General features: G+C 37.6%; 1 protein-coding gene across 3 annotated transcripts in view; it reads right to left on the bottom strand.

Annotated features, from left to right (window-relative positions):
* Positions 1 to 13,108, bottom strand: part of COL11A1 (collagen type XI alpha 1 chain) — a gene marked incomplete at both ends in the record, with an annotated part of 145,459 nt that overhangs the window by 38,040 nt on the left and 94,311 nt on the right. For all 3 annotated transcript variants that reach the window (XM_084266324.1, XM_084266326.1, XM_084266325.1), the window contains 7 exons: positions 412 to 519; positions 7,145 to 7,198; positions 7,477 to 7,566; positions 8,306 to 8,413; positions 9,292 to 9,345; positions 11,987 to 12,040; positions 12,869 to 12,922. In XM_084266324.1, coding sequence (XP_084122450.1) covers positions 412 to 519; positions 7,145 to 7,198; positions 7,477 to 7,566; positions 8,306 to 8,413; positions 9,292 to 9,345; positions 11,987 to 12,040; positions 12,869 to 12,922 — 522 coding nt within the window. The remainder of the gene's footprint in view (positions 1 to 411; positions 520 to 7,144; positions 7,199 to 7,476; positions 7,567 to 8,305; positions 8,414 to 9,291; positions 9,346 to 11,986; positions 12,041 to 12,868; positions 12,923 to 13,108) is intronic.

Genomic DNA, 13,108 nt, shown 5'->3' with positions numbered 1-13,108 from the left:
GTTTCATCCCAATAAAAAGTTTAAAAAACAAACAAAAATGACAGAAAGGAAACTATAAAGGGAAGATAATGTATTAGAAAATTATATGAAGTAATAATGGAAGCTGATGACAAATACACTTGTGCTCTTGTACAATTAGACAGTGGCTGGGTACAAAGTTTTAATGAAAGACTGGTCTGGCAAACTTTTATTACATACACTCCCTCCCACAATAATAACAGGTTTAATACTTTGTGGGTATTGTAAGGTATGACAATCACTGTTTTCCTATTTACTTATTTGCAAATATAAAAGGAGTAGGTCGGGTATGCTGAGGATGTGTTTAATAGGCAAATACTAGAGTGGGAAAAAGTAACATTCTGGAATTAAAGGTCTCTGCTGTGTTAGTTTTATGCGAGTCTGAATACTTACAGGAGCTCCCTTCTCCCCTGCGGGGCCTGGAGGACCCTGAGGTCCAGGACGGCCTGGCAGACCAATTGGCCCAGCAGTTCCTGCTGCTCCACGTTCCCCTGGCGAACCCTGGAGAGAAAGAAAAAAATGTAAGAGAATTCTTACAATTGTAAGAAACATAGTGCTGAAAACTGTGGTTTTCATGTCCCAGGTCAACAGAAAAGATACGTGTTATTCAGTGAGATTCCAGCCAGGAGAGGGGTACACATTCGACACATGTACAAGTAACGACAAACGCTGAAAGGACTCACCTGAGGTTCATACTCATGAGTTCATATTCAACACAAATGTGATTTTTTTTTCATAAATACCCCTTCATGTATATGTTCATCATAACAGGAGTGTGCTTCAGCCTGTTTTCAAGTACTTTTTCTTTCTGTACATCCAGAATACATCAACATATCATTCTGATGAAAGAACACTCGCCATTTTAAACACAGCACTAAGCACCCTACAACCCAAGCTGTCATACTGTACATGGCTGCATTCATCAGTATGTTCCTACATTTCAATTCACCTGTGTAAAAATCTATTGAAGTATAATGACTAATTGGTTGTGTCATAGAGAGGAGACTTGGATGTACAGGTATCTTCAGGTAAGCTCAGAAAGTTAAAAATCTAATATTGCATATTAAAGGGGAAAAGACAGACAATGTATATGGCAAAAAACCTGGAATTCTATATTCCAGAATATATTTTGAAAGAACAATAGCAGAGAAGAATAATTTTTACTCTAACATCAATAAATATCACTTTTAAATGAGTCATATCATTGTCATTACTGTATTCCTTTACTTGTCTGAAGAAGGGGCTTTTTTTTTTTTGGTACCTGAAACTGCCAAAGCATCCACAAGTGAAAATTTAGTTTCTACCTACCCTGTCAGATCTTTCTTTTGAAGCATGATAAGGCTTATGGCTGTTCCATAAAAAGCAACCTTTCTTTTAACTGTGTCAATCTGCCACAGAGCCAAGCTCCATAACCTTTTCTAATTTGAGCTGTGCCTTTATGGTTTCCGCTGGATTGAGCTAACTAGACAAGATGGAGAAAAGTACTAGGTATGTAAAAATCTGCAGGGCTCTAAAGACAGAGATACCTAGGGTGGCCTACTTTTTTCTTGTCCTATTTATTGCACTTTCTAAGAATACAGATCCCATATACTTTTAAGTAGTACTGAAAGGGGAAAAGTAAAGGAAATGATGTGTTCTGGTACTAAAAAGACCTTCCTAAGAGGATGCAAGGGAACAGATAACAACATAGATTGGAACTTCTACCCAAATAAATGGAATTTCAGAACCAAAATGTTAAATTTTGGTCCATCCATTTTTGTTTAGCATTTAGTCAAAAGCTACAATTTGAAGCACTGAGTTTAAATCCTTTTTGCAAGCTGGGTTAACTTCTAAACAGTGATCTGTAACCAAAGTTCTCCATAACTCGAGATGGACAACTGTTTGGTGGTACACCACAAAAAGAAAATGACAGGGGTTAAAAGACATTTATACTCAAATTCCTAGTATTTCCTTGATCACACTAGTAGATTCCAACCAAGTATTCTTCTGCCTTTATGAACTGGATTCATGAAAGCATGGGGAAAAATTTCCTGTGATGATACAAAGGTTAACAGCCATCTAACGTTCTTCCTATCGCTCCTCCCTGCACGTGCAGGGAGACAGAAGCATGATGCTCTCCCGGGTACAGGCAGAGCAGGGAGAATGGTGGAGTTTCTTCAGGCTTTTATTGCACCATCACTGGCTGAGAACTCTGACAGGAAATCCAGCTTTGCCATTCCTGATACTTCCTGAGGGATTTGACATCCTTTTTGTGTCCTGTGGATAGGGGAGCATTATATTCCATGTTCCATTATATTCTACATATCAGCTAGTCTGGTGCTTACACGTCTAACAGCAAAGACTACGTCACAAAGAGCAACATAGTTAATCCTGAAATTTGTGGCCTCACTGGCAACCAAGAAGCAGAGAGCTGTCTTCCCCCTCTAAATTTCTGTATTTTTGCACTTTTACAACATCTTTGTTTTGTTTCTTTTAAATATTTTACAATTTTTGCATCAATGGAGCAGTATTAGAAGTTTGTTTGCTGTGTAGCGGTATTTCCCCAGCTTTTCAGCTTGACACATACAAGAAAGCTTGTAACACTTTTTAAAGTTGCTGATAATTTCATTTTTCCAATGGATATAGTGGAAGTGGGTGACACATCATGGAATGGATAAGTAATAGGTGTTATAGACTTTTCCATGTTTAAGCAACATCAAATTTTGATGGCTCTGGAAGATGTAAATTTTAAGATATTTTTCACCTATGATGAGGGCTCATTTTCTTTGCTTATATTCATGCCATACATTTCTAGGAGTGACCTCCACTTGCATAACTGGTACAAATTCTATAATGGGGTGATTTTTCCTTCCATATAAATGTGGCAGAAGAGAATGCTGAATCACTGCCCCAAATATTTTTGCAAATTATCTCAGTAAGGTCTAATTTTGCATGAGTGTACAAAAAAGTAGTTGTCCAGGAGTCACAGATTACTTTATTTTTCCAGGTGGTGGGGTTTTTTTTTTAAGTCTAGGTGGATGCCTATTTCTGTTATTTTATGTCCTAAGACTTAAGTGAATTCAACAAGAAAAAATTACTACCCTGCAGCCACACTACTGTGGCTCTGATCTTGTCAGTTCTCATAAGCTAAACAATTTTAGCTCATCTCATCAGTAGGATGCAAGAATAGAGAGGGAAAAAAAAAATCCAAATAATTCATAGATCTTTCCTGTATCAGACAGCAGACATTATCAGTGGCCATAATATCTAGTAACAATTTTTACTCAGCCAACTTTTCATGTTTATCTTTGTATCATTTTTATTTCTTAAATTTCACATGAGTTATGAAGAAGAACCACACTTGTTTTCAAGGATCTTCTCAATTCTCTGTGTGATCCTCTGATCAAAAGAGAACACACAAAATTACAGTTCACAACTCATAAAAGCATTTCAGGCAGCTTTTTAAGTCTGTTCTCTCATTCTATATTTATTATCATCTTCTTTGTCACCCTGTCCTGCTATGAAACAATCCACTTTTATATTACCAAACTCTCAGTAACCTGTGGTCTCGCAGTGGTACTCACATCCTGGAATCTTTGCATTAAATTTGTAGGAGTTTTTAACAACTCTTCTACAGAGTGGAAGTGTCAGGCTTTGTCTTGTATTTCTCTTACATAGACTATAAACTCATTAGTAATCTTGGTTTTTATCTCTTTTTCTGTGAAGAGATATGTGATTATAGGTATCATACACATTTCACAGTAGTAATGCTTTTTACTGATGACTAGCTAAATGCTCAACAAATTAAGATCCCTATGATCAGACAGAGGAAAATAGCTCTAGATAGCTCAGTATTGATAACTGGGTAGCCTACAGCTGGCTCATTCTGAGTCCAATTTGGTCATCCTATTGCTAAATGAGCTAATGAAAAATGACTGATTGACATTCTGAAGAGCTTTCTCTCATCAGCATCCCACACACTAGTTTTGAGAAGGGAAGAAAACAAAGAGAAGGCAAAGATAGCCGATAAAAGAGAACTGCTGAAAAACCCCCCAAACCAAAACCAAACAAAAACCAACAAAAAAACCACAACAAAAAAACCTGGAAAAAAAACCCCTTGCTCTAGAGTGCATTCATGCATCTCTCTCTTTTGTCTAAATCCCTCTAAGCACAGTAATTGGCATGCATAGTATTTGGAGCAGTCATTTGTTTGGTATGCTTGCAGATGTATGCCCTAGCCAAATAAAGCTTATAATTGACGATATATGCTAGTTAGAAGCAATTGGTATTGGCAGGAAATTGGAGGAAAATCGTCCAGTGGCATGAATTATCTTCCTATTATAAATGTCAAATGAAGACTCCATTATAATTACACTTCTCTGTGTACCCTCTGTTGGTTAAAAATAGATGGGGAAATATTTTAGAACTGCTTGATGCTCATCGTCTGCTACGAGCTACTGTGAGAAAAACAAGCTATTGTGGTTTAATTGTGGCCCTTGCAGATGCACAGAAACCAAGTATTAAGGGAACCTATGCATTTTTTTTCACTGGAAAAACACTTTCAAGATAGCAATTTAGTAATTAAAAATAAAATACAAAAAAAACCCAATCCCACTGAGGACCTCTGGAATATTCTCAGGTCAGCTTGGTGCTGTTTGTGCCTCAGGTGGCCTGCTTGCACTACAGTGAGCTCAAAGTGTATTTAAAAAGAAAGAAAAAGAGAAAAAGTTTACTCTTCAAACTTCCAGTCTGACCATAATTCCTGCTACCACTACACCTATTTCTCAAAGATCAGAAAAAGAATATGCAGAAATCTCTGAGCTTCTTACACGATTCTTTCTGACTATGTTTACCTTAGTGAGAAGTACTCCCAACAGGAATGGAGAATGAAGTGAAGCAGCAGTTGGTACTGTGCTCCTGACACCCACACTCTGTGTATTTCCAGACTGCGTAATAATTCGAGTCTGGTACTGAACTCCCATTAGCTGCGTGGATTAGAAATGCTCCTGGAATTTCTCTTCCAATTTAGTTTCCCATGAAGGAGAGCTCCATAATTTAGAATCATAGAACACTTTGGGTTGGAAGGCACCTCAAAGATCATCTAGGCCCAAGCCCCTGCCTTGGGCAAGGACACCCTCACTAGACCAGGTTGCCCAAAGCCCCATCCATCCTGGCCTTAAATGCCTCCAGGGATGGAGCTTCCACAACCTCTCTGGCCAAACTGTTCCAGTGCCTCACCACCCTCATAGCAAAGAATTTCTTCCTAACATCTAACCCTCTTTCATCTTAAAGCCACTGCCCCTTGTCCCATCTCTACACTCCCTGGAGAACAGATCCTCTCCTACTTTCCTGTAGAACCCATTTTAGTATTGGTATGCCGCAATGAGGGCCCCCCTGAGCCTTCTCTGCTCCAGACTGAACAAGCCCAACTCTCACAGCCTGTCTTCATAGCAGAGTGCTCCAGCTCCTTGATCATTTTTGTGTCCCTCCTCTGGACTTGTTCCAATGGCTCTACATCTTTCCTGTACCTGGGACTGCAGAGCTGGACACATCACTCCAGCTGGGATCTCGTGAGAATAGAATAGGGACAGAATCACCTCCTTGAGAGTAGAATAGGGACAGAATCACCTCCCTCAGCCTCCTGACCATGCTGTTCTTGATGCAGCCCAGGATCCAAAGAATGGTAAATAGGGATGACTACAACATTGACCTCAAAAAGGTTCTGATGTTTTGAATTAAAGCACTAACATATACAGACCCTATGAGGAGTTAGAAAAACATGGAACACCTGAATTTAAATACAAATTTGTATTTCAAATATGGACAACCATCACAGGATATGTGCTTTTGTCTTACAGCCTGTGCAATGTATATTTACAAGAAAGTAAATAGTAGTGGCACAACTGCTGTGTGGGCATCCTGTCTGGGAAAGCAAGGTGTGTTAAATATCAGGTATGCTTATGCTGTCTGGTTTATGCATGCTCAGAAGAGTTCTGGTTCATTGCACCTGAACTAACTAACAGAGAGGTTAATCCAGCCTTAGGGTGTTCTTTAACAAGAAATGAAGACATGACCTTTAAACTGAAGAGACTACTCTGGTCTATGATTTCTTGATTTTGATTAATCTCTTCCTTTTAACAGTTTGGGTTCCTCAGATGGGATGGGATGGGATGGGATGGGATGGGATGGGATGGGATGGGATGGGATGGGATGGGATGGGATGACATCCCTTCTGACTCCCCCTACTCGCTTCCTGTTCACTCCATTCCATTCCTTTCTCAGCTAACTTGTTTTGATGCCTTTTGGAAATGTACACATACTGCATGGTGTTAAGAAGAAATAAGCTATGTGACTTTTCCCAACTACATAGAAATTACTGGAGATGAGTAGAATGTTTATGGGTGTTATTCTTTATGTATGGAACATTCTGCTCTTTCAATCTAAACAAAAAGAATCTGCTTCACAATGTGTTAAAATGAATCAAAACTTACACATAGGCTGGTATGTGATTTAAAATACTAGATGCAGCAACAAGAATGCAAAAGTAGTGATGCCACATATTTAAAAGCTAGCTGAGGCTATGCTGAACACCAGCAGTGTTTTAAACCTTATGTGAGTCAACTGCATGAGTTTACAAAGGGAATACAGCTGTATTGGGTTTGCATGGCAAAGTTTTGGTAGCAGGGGCACTGCAGGGATGGCTTCTGTGAGACGCTGCCAGAAGGTCCCCCTATGTCTGATAAAGCCAATGCCAGCTGCCTGCAAGATGTAGCTGCTGCTGGCCAAGGCCAAGCCAATTAGTGATGGTGGTAGTGCCTTTGGGATAACAGAGTTATGAAGGGGGAAAACATTGCTGTGCAACAGCAGTTGGAAGAGAGGAGAAGAGAAGATGTGAGTAGCAAGTAAATCTCATACCTACTGATAGAAGAATGCTTCAGATATTCACCACCCTCATATTCAATTAATGTTTCTTAGTATGCATAATAAGCAGAAAATAATTATTAATCACTTTGAATGACATATATCTGTCTGCTGCTATCTATCTGTTTTACAGACTGTGCTGATGATAAAACATCACAGCCTGTAAATAAAAAAGATTACTATGTAATACTGTTTATATTTCCATAAAATTATGATGTTTACTTACAATTGGGCCAGGTGGACCTTGTGGGCCTTCCCCTCCTTTCAGACCAGCTGCACCCTAAAAAATGGAGAATAACCCAAACACCTTAACTCTCAACACTGGAATGTTCAAGAGTTATTTTTGCAACATGCCTAATAGAAAGAATGTAAAAATCCAAAGACAAACCACAGAATAAACTGGGTTTTGCTTGTATAGTCAATGATATTTAACAACATCAGATTTTTGATGTCTGTTCTCCTAGTGCATTAACTTTTAAGCAGAGAGTTCCATAAAACAAAAGTTAATCCACTGTTGTATTTAGAAACATCATCATTGTTCTAGTGCATATATCATACCTGAGCACCTGGAAGGCCTCTCTCTCCAGGGAAACCTCGAAGACCTGCTGGTCCATCTTTCCCAGGAATGCCTTGAGGGCCTGGGTCACCCTTGGAAACATAAAACGTTTTGATTAAAAACAAAATCCCAAGGCTTAAAATACTTATATTAGTCATTAAACCAGTGGTGAAAATTAAACACCAGATCATACTTATAGTAATGACAAAGAGATGATGACCCCACCTATTTACCTACTAATTCTTTTAAGATTTTCTATTGGTATGGTTAAATTTATAACAAGCTTTGACAAAATACAATATTAGCTATAGAATATAGTGAAAAACACACCAAGGTATAAAAATATATTTAAAGATACATTCATTAAAAATTGAATAGAGTTACATAGTAACTAGATAAGCAATATTTTTCTTCTTCTCCAACAGGGGCCAAAAAGTAAGCAAAGGCTTAAAGAGCTAAAGTTGGTCACTGAAATTCTGCCTTGTAATACCACTCCTACTTTAAATGCCAATGTATGGTTTTCCTCCTTGGTGTGAACTTGTCATTACTCTGTATCTCCATAGTGACTGTGTCGTGTATGGAAACTTTGGAATTTTTTTTTTTATTACAAAAATCCTAATTATTGGCTCAAGAGATTTCTCAGAATTTCAATGGAAGCAGACACAGTGCTAAAACTGGAACCTTCCAGCCTTCAAAATCCTTCTGGGTAAAAGGTGATAATTTTGATTTTATATTGTATGATCTGATTTTTTTCTGCATGATGATTTGAAATATGAGTCTGTCAGAAATTTATTTGTCCTTTTCATTTTGTTCCCCAAAGCCACATCATACCTTAGCACCTTCTTTTCCTGCAGCACCTGGGAGGCCTTGTTCACCTGGTGGACCAGGAGGACCTGGATGACCTCTTTCACCGATTGGGCCAGTCTCACCAGTAGGACCCTAAGCACAGAAGTAAAATTTCAGTCACCTCAAGGTATTTAATATCTTGGGGGAGCGGAGGGTGGGAGAAGAGCAGATTCTTAATATCCAACTGAGTATCTGTTACAAAACAGTATTACCATTGGTTAGCATGCATTCCTCACCTTCCCTCCAGGCAAAGCTGACTTACAAAATATCCTTGTCCTATAAAATAAATCTTGCATTGCATTCTGCCTGCAGACATGTCTGTGCAGCTTCCAAAGAGTGAAATCCTAACTTTGCTCCTTAAGCAATGAAGCTTTAAAACCCAGTGCATACCGACATATGGGAGGAGGTTACAAAAAGGACACGAGAGGGAAATCCATGTACCATACTTGTCTTGAAACACAGTCATTTTTTCTGAATAATATGAATTGCAAGGTAGGAGAGTTGAAAGATATCTCTACAGGTTCACTAGCAGAAAATTTTCACTGAAGGAAGTACCTAAATGTAACCCAAATGCTTGATTTTGTTGCAAATAAGATTAGATCAAGTGAAATTTTAATAGCGAATCTCTTGATAATCTAGAAGTGACAAAAATTTGGCCTCTGATGAGAAAGTCACATGTTGCATTGTTCTTTCCACACTATTTCATGATGGAGAGATCTGCCTTCTTGACGCCTGTAAACCACCAACTTCATCATCTCATGAAGAAAACACACAGAACTCCAGCATCTGAATGTTTTGTGAAATCACTAATGATTACCAAATACACTTTTCTAAAATTGTTATGCATCATTAATATAACTAATATAACTATCATTGTGGTCCTTTAAACACATCAAAAGCAACTACTGTAGTCATAACATACTCATTAAACACAGGCCTGATGAAGTTAACCATGAAATTAAGTGATGTACCTGTGGGCCAACAACACCACCAGGGCCAGGAGGACCAGTTTTTCCTTGAAAACCCTGTGAAATAATAATAAAATACTGTGTTACACAGGACATGAACTAGAATAGCAAAATACATACTTGTGCTGAGGAGGAAAAAGAAATTCCAAGCCACATGTTCTTTCTCTTCAGGAAATAAAAATGAGATCTTTTTTCCTGTGTATGCTTAGAAGTGAAACACTGATTAGTCTTTCTTATCCCTGTCAATTCAAATTTCTCTGAAGTGCTACAGCAGTAAAAATTCCAGTCAATTTTACAGTTCTCCCTAGGTGAACTTGATTAGGTGAGTCTGAATGCATAAGTGATGTAGCTAAAAAGGCAGATGAAAATACATTTTTACATAGATACATTATGAATCACAAAGCAACACATACAAATGCTTTTTAAAGAAAGACACCAATAGTAGATTAAGTTGGATGGGCATTAAAGGGGGGTTAGACAGAAAGAAAATTAAAAGAAATAGATGCATAGGGAAGATGAAGGTTGTACAGACATGGTAAAAGAGGGAGCATGAGTGCCACAAAAAGAATGAAGTTAATGAGAAATTGATATGATGACAAAAATTGGGAAGCAGAGAATGGAAAGGAAAGTTTTTGGCAGAGTTTTTTAGAACGCTGGTAAATTGCCAATCAGTGGCATCAGATTTCTGTGCTAAATTAGTCAATAAGCTGAGTGACAGCCTCACTTTATAGTAGCACTGCTTAATTTATCTTTGAAATATGCTAAGTTTTTTCTTTCAATTACTGGAAATGTATTTCTGTGTGAAGTTAGGAGAGTGCATTCACTGCTGTATCACATATAGGGTCCCATGCCTAACAGCCTAAATCGGCCTCCTGCTCTGCTCACCTATATGAAAACAAAGGCATGATCTGGCACATAAATGTTGGGCCTTGCTCTGCATTTCTCTGGGCACTGTCTCACTGACAGTTGCCCCATTCCATCAGATCCGGTTTAAGCTTTTTTTTTTACCTTCCTCAATCTGATTCTCTTCTCGCTGCCAGCCAGACGTTACCATGGTTCAGTTTGGCCCATAACTGTTTAGGCACTCTCTCTCAGACCTCTGAAATGATCCAGATTAAAAACAAATACAAAAGTACCCCTGTGCTCTAACGACTGAAAATCAGAACTGCTACAGATGGAATCAATCAAAACTTCTTCTGAATATTACCTGTTTCCTGAAAGTACCTTGAGAAGACCTGCTGTTCTCAGGTTTTCTGAATGCCTTGATACTGTGCAGTATATTCAATGATTCTTGATGTTAGTGATGGTTTTACTACCTTACTTTCTCTCTCATTTCACCAGCTTATCTATTTCTATAGATTCAGATTTGTAAAAGAAGCAATAAGCTAAGGAAATGTCAGCAGCAAATAGTCAAGATGGCCTGAACATCCCAAGGGTTCATCAAGAATATTTAGTAGTAAAAAATTTACACCATGTGTCTTTCCAAGTGCCTAATCAGCCTCCATTTTTTGTTATTTTCTGTGAAAGACAATTTAAGAAAACTGAGTTTATTTTACTAACAAGGTGGTCCTTGATTAAATCTAATAGATGAAACAACTGAATGAAAAACTATTTTATCCTTTCACAGGCACAAAACACTAAATACTTGCATAGCACCAGACAATCTAACAATCTGCAGCTGATACCTCCTGCCAATGTTAGATAGATATCACTGAAACTGATGATCCCTTCTCAGGAGGTACTAATTTAATATTAGTATCTAATTTATTCCTACATTTATTTTCAAAATTATTTATCATAATAATGCTGTTCCTGTGTCTAGAATTTCAGCAAACAACAGCAGTTCTTCAAAGTGCAAATGGCTTAGTGGGGGAAGAAGCTGTAGCCTTTTCTCCACTAATACTTACCTCAGTTGCTATCAACATATGCTTATTATTCCATAAGTAAACTGCAGAGTGCAATCTAGGAATATGACACTAATTTTTTTAAGATTGAGTATGTCTCAGCTTAATTTCTTAATTGCTGCAATGCCCACATGCACCACTGAACTTTGAGATATATGCCTAGATAAGAACAGACTTCTTAAGACCTTGACTTACCAGTGAGTGCAAGGAAAATTTTCTGATTTATACATTTTTTTAAAATCTGAAATGGAAATGTTAATCAAAAAAAAAAAATCAACTCTACTTTAAAAAATGTAAATCTTGTTTTCTACAAAAACATATGCTCATTTTGATTCTTAGGGGTTTGTATGGGATATAATTTCCAAATTTACGATTTTTTCCCATAGGTTGAATCATTCCTGATCCTACCTCATAAAGATGTTGACTTTAGAGTTTATCATTAATAATTTTTTATTACGTTATTATTTATGTATTCAGAGAGAAAAGAATGATATAGCAATTGGATGAGAAATCTTTACTAAAACTATAATCTGAGTGTTAATTTTTATGATGTCTATTATTTAAGCTCATGGCGTTACTAACTGGGCATAGCAAAGAATAACCTCTCTCTTGTAGCATGGAAACAATTAAGCTTTTTAATCACTAACCTACCAGCCATATGAACACTGAAGTTAAATAACTTTTTAGTCCCAGCTTTTCCCCCTTTTCTCTGCTGTCTCTGTTTCTTTAGTTTCAATCACAGTCATGACCTTTGGAGGTTTACCACACTAAGAGAGTAGAGTACATTTACTTACAGTCTCTCCCCGCTGTCCTGGGTGCCCAGGCAATCCATCTTTTCCAGGTGGCCCCTGAAATTGGAAAAGTCATAAATCAAAGCATTTCCTAGCCATTCTTAATTCTGAAAAAAAGTGTGCAGTTAGCTGTAAGAATCTCTGATATCTTTGGTTTTTCTTGACTTGTCTTCAGTCGAGTTTAACTGCTCCTGTATCAGCTACCTATGATTTCAACTGTACATTTTCCTTGCATCCTCCCTGATGTGTGTTAGGAATTGCTTGGAGGATGACAGTTAGGTTGTGAAATGCATGTGTGTTCAAAGTGGATTTCTGTAAATTCAGAAATTACAGAAAGTCCACTACACTTCCATTCTTCTTTGCTTAATGACTCGTTTGACACAAAACTAAGCATTAGAGGAGCATTTGATGAAATGTCAGGTTTTGGCATTGGTAATAAAATAATAAATGCTCAGGTGTCAAAAATCACAGGTGGTTTGATGCAGTATAATGAATTGATGTTGCAGGTCAAGTGTGCTATTACTTCTACATGTTTCTGCTACTAATGAATGTCTCCTTCTTAATTTTCTCCTCAATGAATCCATTGTTAAAACAAAATATACACCAGCGAAGTCACATTTTGCCTACACTCAGTCTGTCAGCTGGACATTGGCATCAACATACCAGAAAATCTGCACTTTAGCCTATTAGGCTAAATGTCATATGAGCAGCACCAATGATCTTTTGAGTATGTGAGTTCTTGTCTTAGCCTTAAAACTGAATAAACATATTTGTAGTCTATACAAAAGCCATCTCCTAAATAAATCTTCAAATACTAATTTCAGACACATTGTATGTAAAATAACATTCATGTTGTTGCACATATTTAATTAAAAAGTTACTTACTGGAGGTCCTTTTGGCCCAGGGAATCCAACAGGTCCTTGAGGCCCTTGTGGTCCCTAGTATAAAGGCAACCAAACATGTAAAGTTTTACTCTATCTGCCATGACACTGGATTAAAAACTTCACTTCAATTATAAAATATATGAACCCTGTAGATAATGTCTGGTTATAAATATAAAGCTTCAGCTACACTATCACAAATATTGCTAGCCACAGTTCACATGCATAGACATTGGAGGGGAT

Source organism: Gallinula chloropus, assembly GCF_964237585.1.
Source record: "Gallinula chloropus genome assembly, chromosome: 6".
In the NCBI taxonomy this organism is placed as follows: Eukaryota; Metazoa; Chordata; class Aves; order Gruiformes; family Rallidae; genus Gallinula; species Gallinula chloropus.
Note: the sequence above shows the minus strand (reverse complement) of the source record. Positions and strands in the feature narration are given on the sequence as shown.